Below are 12,951 nucleotides of genomic sequence, written 5' to 3'. Positions count from 1 at the left end.
TATGAGTTGGGTAATTTGAAGGTCATCATTGACCTGACAAAGGGCAATTTTGATACAGTGATAGGGTGTAGGATGTTAGAAATCAGATTATAGTGATTTAATGAATGAATGAATAGAAGTTGAGGGAGTATAGACACATGTAAAGACTACTCTTTCAATGAGCTTAACTGTGAATTCCAAATCTCTCCCTCCTCATGAGGTGAGGCTATTCCTGGACTAACCTGTGGACTAGAATAGGTGGAGGCAGATACTGAAAGCAGATGAGTGTTCAGAACTAGGCATGAAGTGGGAAAGTAACTCTAGTAAGCCAGGTAGGGAAGTTTGAAAGTATTCCCAAAGATGAGGGGCCAAATTTTTTTTTTTTTAAGATTTTATTTATTTATTTGACAGAGAGAGACACAGCAAGAGAGGGAACACAAGCAGGGGGAGTGGGAGAAGCAGGCTTCCTGCTGAACAGGGAGCCTGATGCGGGCCTCCATCCCAGGACCCTTGGATCATGACCTGAGCCGAAGGCAGACGCTTAACGACTGAGCCACCCAGGCGCCCGAGGGGCCAGATCTTGTGTCTGAAGCTGGAATAGGCGACCAAGATTAAAACAGCTAGGGAGGGAGTTTGTAGGCAGCTACTTGAGAAGATTGCTGGGTCTGAAGTTCAAGGGACTGATCAGAGGCCTAAACTCTGGGGGTGGGGGCAAAGGGGAATTAATAAATTGAGAGAATGGGGAGGGGCAAAGGCCTGGCTGTTGTGATGGGATCTTGAGATGGATGTCTTGAGAACTAAGAGACTAGCAGGTGATGGCTCTGTATATGTAAGGATTTCACACAGAAAATAGTTCCAGGCAATAAAGTCTGGCACATGGCCATGAGAATGGGATGATGACAGGATAAAAGATGTAGGTGTTTGGAACTGAGGTAGTCAAGGTTCTGGGAAGTAGCAGTGTTGGTGGAATCTTCCCCATGGGCACTGAAGTTACCCAAGATGATGGCAGAAGTTGAATTCAAGAGAAAGAACATGCCTAACTCCCCAGGAAAGATGAAGGAGTGACCAGGAGAGGACAATCAATAACAAGTAAGGCGACAGAAAAGCTAAATGGAATAAATGTCATAGCAGGAAAGAGTTTTAAATAAGAGTGTACACACAACGGGCATTGGGAAGGATATCTTCAAGTCTTCCAGGACTTGCCATACATTTGGGAAAGTTGCAAAAGGAAGTGGTATCCTTAAGGCAGAGACAGGAGTGGAAGGTTCCATTTCAGTGAAGTATGTAAGGAGAGAAAATTGTCTTTGTAATATACGTATAAAAACAATATGCTCCCAGAAACTGAGGATCATCTTTTATTTTATGCTAAGGCTATTGAATTAAGGGTTTCCAGGGAATCACAAAGACAGTAATATGATTTAATATGATCAAGTCTTAAATAAGAAGCCATGAACATAAACATTTAAAACCAAATATATAATAAATAATTATTAAGTTATAAAGTACATAGTTTGCATTAAAACTAAATTCTCAGATGCAAATGTAAATACAACAGAGCAATAATATAGAATAATAATGCTACAATTTTATACAAGTGTCCAAAAAAGACACTTTCAGCTACAATAGTAAAAATCATGATTAATTTTCCCTGAATTTCCGTGACTTACTGCAATGTTCTTCTGTCTTTTCTTCCTTCCTTCCTTTTTTTTTTTTTTTGAACATCTCTTTTGTTCCTGCAGTGAGTGTTGCTACAAATGCTATTGAATATGACTGTATAACTGAACATTAGATTCAGTAAAAGTTTTACTCAAAAGTATGGTCAGATGTTCCCATAAGAGTATCCAGAACTTTAGAAACTCGTAAACACATAAAGCTCTAAAAAAAGACAGAATAGACCTTAGAGATTCAGTCCAACACCCTCATTCTACAGAGAAGGAAATGGAAACCCCCAAAATTTAAGCAAGTGACCATGATTTCACAGCCAGCAAAATTTCAGGCCTCCTGTATCACCATCCATAGGTGAAAGTAATGTTTATAGGTAAGCCTTATATCCCTTTTGAGGGCTAGGTAAGCCTTGAACACAGAGGAGTGAAGATGGAGCTGTTCAAGTTTTACTTCTTCATCTTGTTTATTCCAATGCAGTGCTTTTCTTGGGGTGTTGCTAGGATCTTTACCCGAGTCTTTAAACTCAGTTTTAGTGAAGGCTCTTAACCAACACCCCATTAAATTATTTTTACTTTTAAGGTAGAATCTCTGGTCAAAGGATTAGAACAGAGATTTTTAACAGTAAACACCAAAATAAATACATTATTTTAAATATAAAAATCACAGTGTCAAAGAAGTCAACAACTATAAAGCCAGAAACAAGAAATACAGACTTCACCCTTCCCTAGTCAACTTTGTGGCTGCTTTCTACTTTTATCCCAACAGTCTGGGCTAGTACCATTTGATACATAGGTAGGCTCTCCATGCATATTATCATCATTATTGTTTACATGACCCCTCTGTAATAACATTATTGTTTACATGATCCCTCTTTAATAACATTTTAAAAATTTTAAAACAGAATACCTTGTTTCTGATGATACAACATTTCATTGAGAGTTGATGAAATCACTGATGGCTAATATATCTTCTAGAACTATAAATTTATCTGTACTTGTTTTTAAAATACTTTTAAGTAGATAATTTTCTCTTCTCAGAACATACAGTGTTTCCCATCCCATATCCTCTTGCACATTCACAGCCATTTTAACAATAAGAGATTCTCAAATAGCTTATAACATTCTAGGAAAAATTTTATTTTTCTAGAGTTTTTAACTTCATATTTAAATAAACTCTGCTGGAGTTGATATGAAATGGCAGTTAGAGCAGGTTGCTTATTTTTACTATCCATGGTTGAAAAGATTGGAATGTTTAGGCAAAAGTCTGTTTTCTATGAGGAGAGGAGTCTTGGCCTCTTGATGTGTCTCCTGATTTTGATCTTATATAGGTGATTGAATTTGTCTTATGTAAAGTATGCAAGCACAAGGTGTCTGTCACTTTAAAAAGAAGAAAGAAAAGAAAGGAAGAATGAAAGGTGACAGACATTTGGAGTTACTAGCTCACTCCCATATAATGATTATAACAATTTGAGATGAGAGCTACAAGACTTTTTTTAATGTATTTTGTTCCAGAAGACCACCTGATGTATGTCCCTCTTTAGGTTTTAATTGCCATTTCCACAAGCTTGAAATGTTAGCTTATAAGGGGACTTGAACTGGGAAAGTTACTATTAAACCCACTTAAAGAAAAAAAAAAAAGACTAACAAATGTATTCCATAAATACATTCATATCTATAGCATTTAAATATTTTTGATAAATCCCAATAAAGGAATAAGACTTTTTTGTAGCCATCTACTAAAACTGTCCCCTGGCACATAAATAAACTATATATTTATACATTAGACATTTTGAGATAAAAAGTAAACTCTTCAGATGTACATTTTTAAACACTCAGTTTTCACTTCCTTAAAAGAATAAAGACCAATTTTTCATCTTGACTCTATGCTTCTATATTTCTCAGCTTGAATGAAGGTATATAACTTTTAAGTTATGATCATCAGAGATCTCATTCTTGTGGTAATCAAGATCAAGGTAAAGATAAGATCAATAAATTTTCAAATTACATTTTTGGTAAAAAATTTTAAGCTTCTCAAAAAGAAATGTCATAGTTGGGCAAAATAATATAAGGTAAAAACTTTAGAAACCATAGAGATCCATAACATAGGAAATCAAACTCTAATTGAGTAGAAAGCTTTTTCAAGTTGACTAAAACAGAGCATGTGATCAAACTTAAGTATTGCATTGTAACTGGGGGGAAATAATCCTGACTTTGAACACTTATCTGAGTCTTTTCCCCATCACTAATATGTTGTACTCTTCCATTTAGAAACCAAGAAGTGAGTTTCACTACTGTGTTAGAGTATGTAATATAGTGTCCAGCTTCAAGTTAGATCCTCAGGAACCTTCATATCTCATGTGTTCTAGGAGAGATGCTGATGAATCATCTGTGGAAATAATATACCATGAGTAATATAAACATAAGAAGCAATCTGGATAGATAAATATGAAGTAGAAAATCGAATATAATTGCAGTTACATACCCTTTGGATGAGTGATTTCAGTCTTTCTAGGAATTCTTTGGGTGGTGTTTTCTCATAAGAATCACATGAGGGGCATGTCTAGAAATCAATGAAAGAGTAACATTCTCCTTTAAAACATTTTTTCTATTTAATAAAATGTTCAGTTAAAATTTATTTATTTTTAAAGATTTTATTTATTTATTTGACAGAGAGGTAGAGCCAGAGAGCACAAGTGGAGGGGAGGGCAGAGGGAGAGGGAGAAGCAGGCTCCCCACTGAGTAGGGAGCCCGATGGAGGGCTCGATCGATCCCAGGACCCTGGGATCATGACCTGAGCTGAAGGCAGACGCTTAACCATCTAAGCCACCCAGGCACCCCCAAAAGTTTTTTTTCCAATTAGAAATATAAATCATGTTTTCTGAAAAAAATTCAAGACGTGCATAAAATTGTTCAGGAAGAAACAATGGGAAAAATCACTTGTAATCCTATCCTCAGAGATAACCACTGCAATCTTTGGATGTATATCCTTCCAGTAATGGCTTTTTCTTTGCATTTATGTTTTTTACACTGGAAGGTAATTTGCTTTATTTACACTCAACATGTCACAAGCATTTCCTACATGTTAAATATTCTTCAAAAATATGATACGTAATGGTTGCTTTGTATTCCAACATTGGATCAAACTATTATTATTTTTGGACACATAGGTTGTTCTAACTTTTCATTATTGAATACAATGCTGCAAGAACATTTCTGAATAATTTTTATATGCATCTTTATTTGATTTGATAAATTTCTAGAAGTAGAATTACTAAATTAAAGGAATAAAAATTTTTGTCTCTTGATGTATATTGTAAAAAAGGTTTACTTCTATTCCTGCAGGCCATTCTCACTATTGTTGGGTATTGTTAAAAATTTTAATTGGAAAGAAGTAGAATTTCTGAAACTTCCATTTATTTGATTATAGGGAGACCGAACAATTTTTCATATGTATATTGCCCACTTATATTTCTTTTAAAAAAATTCTAGGTTTTTCTTCTTTATCCTTATTCTTTTTGAGAGCAAACACCAGGCCACTGCTTGGTATTCAGCATCTCTAAGTCAGTTTGATGCTGTGATGAGAGCATTTGACTGAAAGGTAGGAGATATAAGTTCTAGTTCTCATTCTACCACTTAGTAATTGCAAGGCTTGGGACAAGTCACTTAACCTCTTTAGGTCTCATTTACCCATCTACCAAATGAAGGCGCTTAACAAGAGAGTTCTAAGCTCAGTGCCAGCACTGCCATTTCCATGAGTCTTTGCTGTTGTGTTGCAAAGACGGGCTCAGCTCCTTTCTTTCTGAGAAAAGTTTTAGAGGGATACTCTTCACATTGCAACTTGGCTAAGCAATTAAAGGAAATAAAAGTCATTTTGATAATGTCACTAAGATTTCATGTGAATCACATGTAAAATTCCTTGGAGGAGAGAGAACTGATTAAAAAGATATTTTAGAGTAATTTATCTTATGTGTTTATCCACTGGTTTTGATTGGTTCTTGAATTAGTCATGAGAGTATCAGCATTGCTTATGAGTTGGCATAAGAAGAGATATACAAGAGGGTATATCTAGTAGGACCTCCTAAAACCAGGGACTATTAAAATTCTCCAGTCAAATAATGAAGTCTATCTATTTAAATGTAATACTGACTATGATTGTACAGGACAATAATATTTTTTAAGAGAAGAAGGCAAAGTGTGAGATTTTTCTTAGTCTTTTGTAGGCTCTCTTTTCTTGTGGGAAAACTGGGATCTAGGTCCTGTTAATAAGAATACAAGTTACATGTGGCCATATAAATGATAGAAAAATATTTAACTCCTAAGTCACAATTGGATTCTTCACCTTGGGAAGTTATATTAACTTATTCTAGCTGCCAGCGACTTTTAGCAAATTCTAAACAGACTTTCTGGGCACTTTCAAGTCTGTGGATTTGGAAGAGGTGACTCCACTTCTCAAAATACACCGGATATGATAACATGTAACTGGAAGGAAGGCACCGGAATCTCTGGCTACAAGTGTGTTTGTTTGTGTGTTATATCATGTAAGAGATATAGTTAGTAAGTACAAATAAGATAGATGACAAATGACAGTCTTACTGGTCTGTGTTTCTGTCTTCTGCCTGCATTTGTGGGAGGTAGTTTCCTCTTCAGCTGTTTAGTTAATACATTGATTATCTGTTCATTGCCTCCCGTATTTGCTGCCTTTAGTTGGGTCTTCTGAAAACATGAAAAAGCTGACCGCTCACAATGTCTCTGAAAGAGAAGTAATTTGTATAGATGTTAGCAAAACAAAAGTTATTCAGAAAGTAAAAATGACCTTCCCGATCCTCTTTTTCTACTTCTATTATGGTGTATTAGATCACATTTATTTCAGCAGATGGTGAGGAATGAGTTCACATCCTACTTAATCTTTGGGCTGAAGAGAAGAAGGTGCCTGCAATGCAAAATTTCACCCCATATTAGGGAAGAAAGAACATATCCCTGCCTCACAGGCAAGAGGGAGGAGCCTCACTTTTCCACAGCTCTTTATTCCTAATTCCATTTGACGTCTGGGTGGTAGGCAGGATCTTTGTGTTTTGTGAGGGAGAGTGGGCTTGGTTTTAGAACAAATTTTCTAAAAGTGACGCTGTGACTGGTTGCAGCTTTGGGTGAGATATGCTGTAATCCAATTAATCTCTTTTATTTGTTTTTTGGTTTCTCTCTACAGTGTACATGGGAGCATCTAACAGTGACATTGAGCAGCATCTTATCTTGTACAACACCTGGCATCATGTCTTCTTCTGGCAAATGCTTAATAAATAGGTGTGGAGTTGACAAATGAAGTAAATGAGTGAAAACCCCTACTTTGGGAAAAGGAAGTGGCTACCTACCTCTGATGGCATATTCCACATCTAAGATTCAATACACCTGCAATAGACTACACATGACTCTTCTAAAATCCTATTCACACTCTTAAGTCAGTTAGGGTAGGATTCTGCCTGAATCAAGCAGTCAAGGAACAGAATTTGAGACTTGCCCAGCCAATAGGAGGGAAGACCGTTCCTTAGAAACTAAGGGTAGTGTCTCAAAGAAGGGAGAAGTGGACAGAACAAGGATCAAAACCTTGTCTCTTGGTTTAGTCAAATAACTACTGAGTAGTGAATAAGTCAAAAATCTTAAAAACCGAACTAAAAAGAAAATGGAATTTATTGGAAGAACAAAATTTTAAACTGACTCGTTGAAAACATTTTAATGCTGATCTAAGAGCTTGTATCCAAGTTTCTTTTTTCTTTCAGCAAATGTGTGTATGATTAGGCTCTTCAACCCCTAGCCCACCCCACCCTAGTTGCTGTGGCTTCATTTCCCTAATGCGTATGGAAGTCACTGCCATATAACCAGAAACCTCAATTTCTCTCAGTCCCTGCAAGGGCAGTTCCATATATAACAAAATTACCTGAGTCTTCTCATGGACAATCAGCTGAAAATAGCATCTGGCCTGCTTTGCATTTTCCGACCCATATGCTTACCCATTAATACCATGCATCTTTAAGACACAACCTCTTCAGGTTTGCTTTGCATACATAGCCACAAGCCGAGAACCAGCTTATCTGGTTTCCTTATATCAGAGCAGCTTGCCTCTCGCATAAGGGCAAGGTATCCTTTCCATATGTTTGCCAAAATGCTTATTTAATAGAAACTATTTATAAATGTTAATTATAGCACTTTTTTTTCCTTGAAAACCACATGTTCATGTTTGTTGAAGTTTTTTCTTTTCTCTTCTTTTTGACCACAACCGGCTTAACTTACTGGAAAAAAATAATATTCATATTTAAAGAGGTAAATTTTCCAGCTGAAACTGAAAACACTAACTGCTTCATCCGTGATGATCTGAGAAACCAGCATTTCTCACAGAAGCCCATTTTGCTGAGTTAACATTTACATATGTATGTTGAAAGAAAGTTATGTTCCAAAGAAGTATAGGGGCCCTACCAAATGAACTCCCTTGATATTGCCAGGAATGGTCAAGATCCGTGATGGGTTCACACCTGAGAAAGCTTTTCTGAAAGCCCCTGAATGGCCTCTGGACACTGATGCCCATATCGACCGGCTGTGCTGTCTCTCCTGCCCTTCCTTGTTCACCTGTGTCAGCAAACAGTGGTATGTTGCTTTGTGCTCTCTGCAAGCAGCAGAGCCGTCCCTGGGGATGTGCGGTCCAGGACAAATAGCTGCTGGATTTGGCGTCAGATACACATCAAAGGCAGCCTCAAGGAGGAAAAGAAGTGGAAGAGCTGTCCTGCTAACTGCCTTAAGGATGAACCAAGAAGGGGCGTGAAGAGATTAATCTTGCTTCAGGCAGCCTCGGGTGCCCTGTCACGGGATGAACCCAAATTCATGCAGAGCACCACCATCTGGGAGTGTAACAATTACTTTCCTTTGCTGTGCCTCGGTGGCAGCAAACTATGAGGGCAAGGTTTTGACTCCTTCATCCTTGAACACATGATAACACGAAGAGTTTTGTGTCCCACACTAGTATTGCAGAATAGAGGGAGAAGTACGGAAGTCAAAAGCAAGAGTAACAAACCAAGAGAACAGACAAGTGCTGCTTTTGCAAGGGAGCACATTTGGCTTTGTTGTTTTGCAATTGAGTGTTTGAAAATATTTACCTCTGTATAGCTTTTTTTAACACCCCTCACAGGAAGGCCTTGGCCACTCACACTAGGAAGTCTTGGGTGAGATTACCTTTGTCCCACACACAAGCCAGGCTTATATCAGGGTTTCTCAATAACACACTATTGACATTTTGGGCTAGATAATTCTTTGTTGTTAGGACTGTCCTGTGCATTCTAAAATGTTTAGTAGCATCTCTGGACTCTACTAGATGCCAAAAGAAACCACTCCCATACACACAACTGTGACAACCAAAAATTTCTCCAGACAATGTCAGATGTTCTCAGGGGGCAAAAGCATTACCAGTTGAGGACCACTGGTTATGTAATTAGAAATAAAGAGAATGATGCCTGGCAAGGCCAATTAGGGATCGGAGATAATCACTATGTATCAAGATTTACATGCAACATGTAAGTGAATTTATTTTCCTTAAACTTTTTAATCTTTTCAAATCTCTTATAGACCCTGCTTTGATGCTAGCCCTGGAAAACTTGATAGAAAGCTACCGTGGCCTTGAACTATTTTCTTTCTTCCTAAGTTTACCTGCCAGCATAGCTTAAAGATCTTAGTTACACCATTTCTCACTTGTATCATAACTAACATTGTTGGATAAGATTGTCGGATAGATACAGTGTCACTGAGACAAAATCTTCACATTATGATGTAAGATAAAAAAAAAAAAAATCTCTATCTCCAGCAAAGCATAGATACCTAACAAAGGAAGTACCCACTGGATCAACTCAAGTTAGAAAATGGGAAATCTTCCTTATTTCTCATTTTGCAAGTTACAGACAGAGCTGGTGCAAAGGGACTCTAAACACAACAGTTAAACAAAATACGTGAGATACTGAAAATGCATGTTTTGATAATTAGGTCATGATTAAGAAATATTCTCACTTATTGGAAAAGTCTTTCCAATAAGCTGAATGTGCTACTTTCATTTTAGATGCTGCTTATTAGAAAAGGACCTAGTAAATGAGAGTGGTTAGGTTCAGAGCTAGAGAGTGAATTTTAGAGAAAAGCAATAGTTGTGACTCATTCACTTTCTAAACTTTTACACATAGTCATTTACGATAATTGTTTTCTTTGCAATGTATCTTTATATGTCTCCCCCTTTGTAGTGTCCTAATTACTGGTAGCACTTTTATAGTAACTCTAATTTATGCAGTTAAAGGTCTGTGACAATGAAAATATTTCCCCAATTGCATTTATCTCTTCAGGGTACCAGACGTGAAGACTGGAGTGAAGTTACTAAGGAAAGATCAGCACGCAGCACTCTTGAACTATATCCTAGATGTTTTCTTCCTGGGACCTAATGGATTTGAATGGCTTAAGAGAATGGGATGAGTTTGTGAAAATAGTCCTTTTGAAAGACCTCTCCAAAGGCCAAAGACAAGACTCACTGAGGCCAAGGTATATGGGAATTATATTCTAAAGGACAGCCCTGATTTCGTCCATGCTGTGCCTATAATCTATTCTTACTTTTTTCTTTCCTTCTCTTTCTTCCTTCTTTTCTTTTCTTTCTTTCTTGTCATTAAAAGGTGAATTCTGCTTCTTCTGGTCTGTATTTCTTAGATAGGTTTGCCAAGGGCTCTTAAAGTCTAATTAGTTGGTCATTGTTCAGAAACTGATCATAGTATAGCTTTGTTATTCTGTCGCAACAATACTACTTGGAAGTACTCTTAGAGATATTTGGAGATAAAAATATATTTTGTAAGGTAATGCAGTGTTTATTGGTTGGCTTGTTGGTAAATCAATGAGTGTTTGACCAAAATAGGAATAACTCTTTTACCAACTATTAAACTCCCAAACTCACTGAAATTAAGTAGATTCCTAAATAATTATGCTAATGCCTTTCTTAGTTGGATTTTAAAACTTGTACCACATATATTTTCACAAATAAATTCAACTGGTCTTACCTTTACATCTTCTGGAGCTGGCAGAGATTCAGGGTCCTAGAGCAAAAGAAAATTAGTTCTGGGTTATTTTTATAAGTCAAAAAGTTCCTTTTCTATTAATTGAAGAATATTATTTAAATTCTGTTATGACAAGTATGGCCTTACCAAGTCATTCACATAGTTTTTCAGCTGATCAACAATATCTATAAGTTGACGCAATCTAATCAAGAGGAGATCTTGCTCTTGGAAGCTTGATTTATGGGCCACTGTCCCCAAGAAGATGACCATCAGGCAGATGACTATCTTCTCCATGTTGCCAGCACTAGATCTCATAAGTGCCAGTAGAGCAAGACCTTGGTCTCAGTTTTCACTGCAGTTTGACTGTGAACAGGTTGTCAGTAAAGCTACCTATTTATTCATCCTTCAGGGAGAGGTAAAGCCCTCCCATTGCAGCCTGGAAATCTTTGTAAAATGGATGAATGTGAGTAACTCTTTTTTCTTTTCCACTGGCTAGGTATACGTGTGCATGTGCTAATGCGTGGGGGCAGGGATTGATGGAGTCAACGAAATGTGCCCCATCTGCATCTTAGACAGGAAAAAGAGAAATGGGTGAATTCCAATTTTCAGCATGAATCAAGAATTGTGCATGGTAAACAGTAGGTACTACAAAACTTCAAAGAAGTAAACAAAAACACTTTGATCTCTCTTTCTCTGCCTCCTTTAGCATCTTACCTGTTCCCTCTGACAGTCATAAGGGCACTTCAATAATGAGTAAAGTGGCAACATGTGCTTTCTTGCAGGACTCATTCTTAGTGTAATAATGATGCCTTTTGACTGAAATCATCCAGTATTCCATCATAAAGGTAGGAGGGGAGCTACATTTTAGGAAAGTTTAAATATCGGGGGTATTTTCCAAACTAGCAAGAATATTTTAGGATTTTAATGAGGTTAAAGGGTTTAAAGTAGAATTTGCTTACAGTTCTTCCCAAGAACATCTTTAAAGAACATTAATCTTGGCTTCTAACGTTTTACTTAACAATGTGGTTTTTAAATATATCATAAATGATTCTAAGAGATGCTGAAGAACTTCATCTCACCTCCCAATCAGAATCTTACCCTACCTTCATTAAAAAAACAAAAAACACCTCTAATGTCCATCTCTTCTATATAATGCAACAATTAAATGAATGAAAGGTACTTATTCCTGTCCAAACCAAAAATTGTTTCAACAGTAAAATCAAAAATATCCATAAATGATTCTTTTTCTTTTGAGGTAGTGTTACTTATTTCTTTTAGATATTGATTCCTCTGGGGATGAGCAACACTATTCTAATTACGACCAGGTAGAGATTATAAAAGACTCAAAGTCCAGAAGTGGTTTTATCGTCTTCCTCTCTGATGTTCTTCTGTCCCTGCCGCTCTACCCATTTGAGAAAGTTAAATATAGTATTCCAACCAGATGTAGTTTTGTACAGGCAATTAGATCTTACAAATTAGACTCTTGATTATAGGTTTTACTTATTCATTTATTTTTCACCTATTTCATTGCATGCTTACAACCATACTTTATGCTAGACTATTATGTACCCAAGATAAATTAGAGTTTGTACTTTCTAAACTTTTACACATAGTCATTTATGATCATGTTTTCTTTGCAGGTACTTGATTTGCTTGACTATAATTTTTTTATCATAGACTATCTTATCCAAGGCTGTTCAGGTTTGGTCTTACAGAGTAGATAAGAATTTTTACTGTACGATCAAGAGGTCCTCCCTATAATCATTAAATTCTATAGGGGAGGGTTCTAGGTAAACCTACGAAATACGGTGGACTAGGGGTTGCCACTTGGCACCTCGGCACTGCCTGCGTAGTCTTTGTACACGCTTTCCTTATCTGCCTAAAGAGACGTGAGTCTCTTTGTAGACACTAACCACAGTGGTTAAGAATTCAATTTCTAAAGTAAAGTGCTTAAATTCAAATCCAGGCCTTAGCAATTAATAGCACATCTGACCCCAGGTATATGTTAACGCAAAAGGAATATAAGTACAGATCTAATCATAGGGTTGCGGTGAGGCTTAAGTAGACATTCCAAGTAATAGGGCTGAATACCGCACATGATAAAATCCCAGAAAGTTTGTGTGTTGATTATGGATAAGGAAGAGCATGGCAGGTCAGTGGTCAGCCAAAACACACAGGTACGGCTGTGCTGATTGTAAAAAGATCAAAAGTCTTTCATACTGCTTAGAGAGAACCCCTTCTCTCAGCCC

General features: G+C 36.9%; 1 protein-coding gene across 1 annotated transcript; it reads right to left on the bottom strand.

Annotated features, from left to right (window-relative positions):
* Nucleotides 1–4,005: 4,005 nt before the first annotated feature.
* Nucleotides 4,006–11,041, bottom strand: IL21 (interleukin 21). The gene is made up of 5 exons (XM_035023131.1): nt 10,850–11,041; nt 10,706–10,741; nt 6,237–6,392; nt 4,126–4,203; nt 4,006–4,029 (listed from the first exon to the last, which is right to left on the bottom strand). Exons 1-5 carry the CDS (start codon nt 11,015–11,017, stop codon nt 4,006–4,008), a joined length of 462 nt encoding a protein of 153 aa, XP_034879022.1. The 5' UTR covers nt 11,018–11,041.
* Nucleotides 11,042–12,951: the final 1,910 nt, after the last annotated feature.

This window comes from Mirounga leonina, unplaced genomic scaffold (assembly GCF_011800145.1).
Source record: "Mirounga leonina isolate KUSES-001 unplaced genomic scaffold, KU_Mleo_1.0 Mir_176, whole genome shotgun sequence".
In the NCBI taxonomy this organism is placed as follows: Eukaryota; Metazoa; Chordata; class Mammalia; order Carnivora; family Phocidae; genus Mirounga; species Mirounga leonina.
This window is presented reverse-complemented; position numbering and strand designations above follow the sequence as displayed.

What these genes read in the sequence shown, in the direction of transcription:
- IL21 (XM_035023131.1), bottom strand. Translation starts at nt 11,017, where the DNA reads ATGAGATCTAGTGCTGGCAACATGGAGAAGATAGTCATCTGCCTGATG. An exon ending in AAAACTATGTGAATGACTTG is followed by an intron (nt 10,742 to 10,849) that starts GTAAGGCCATAC and finishes CTTTTGCTCTAG; the next exon opens with GACCCTGAATCTCTGCCAGC. An exon ending in TGAAATCACTCATCCAAAGG is followed by an intron (nt 4,030 to 4,125) that starts GTATGTAACTGC and finishes TTATTTCCACAG; the next exon opens with ATGATTCATCAGCATCTCTC.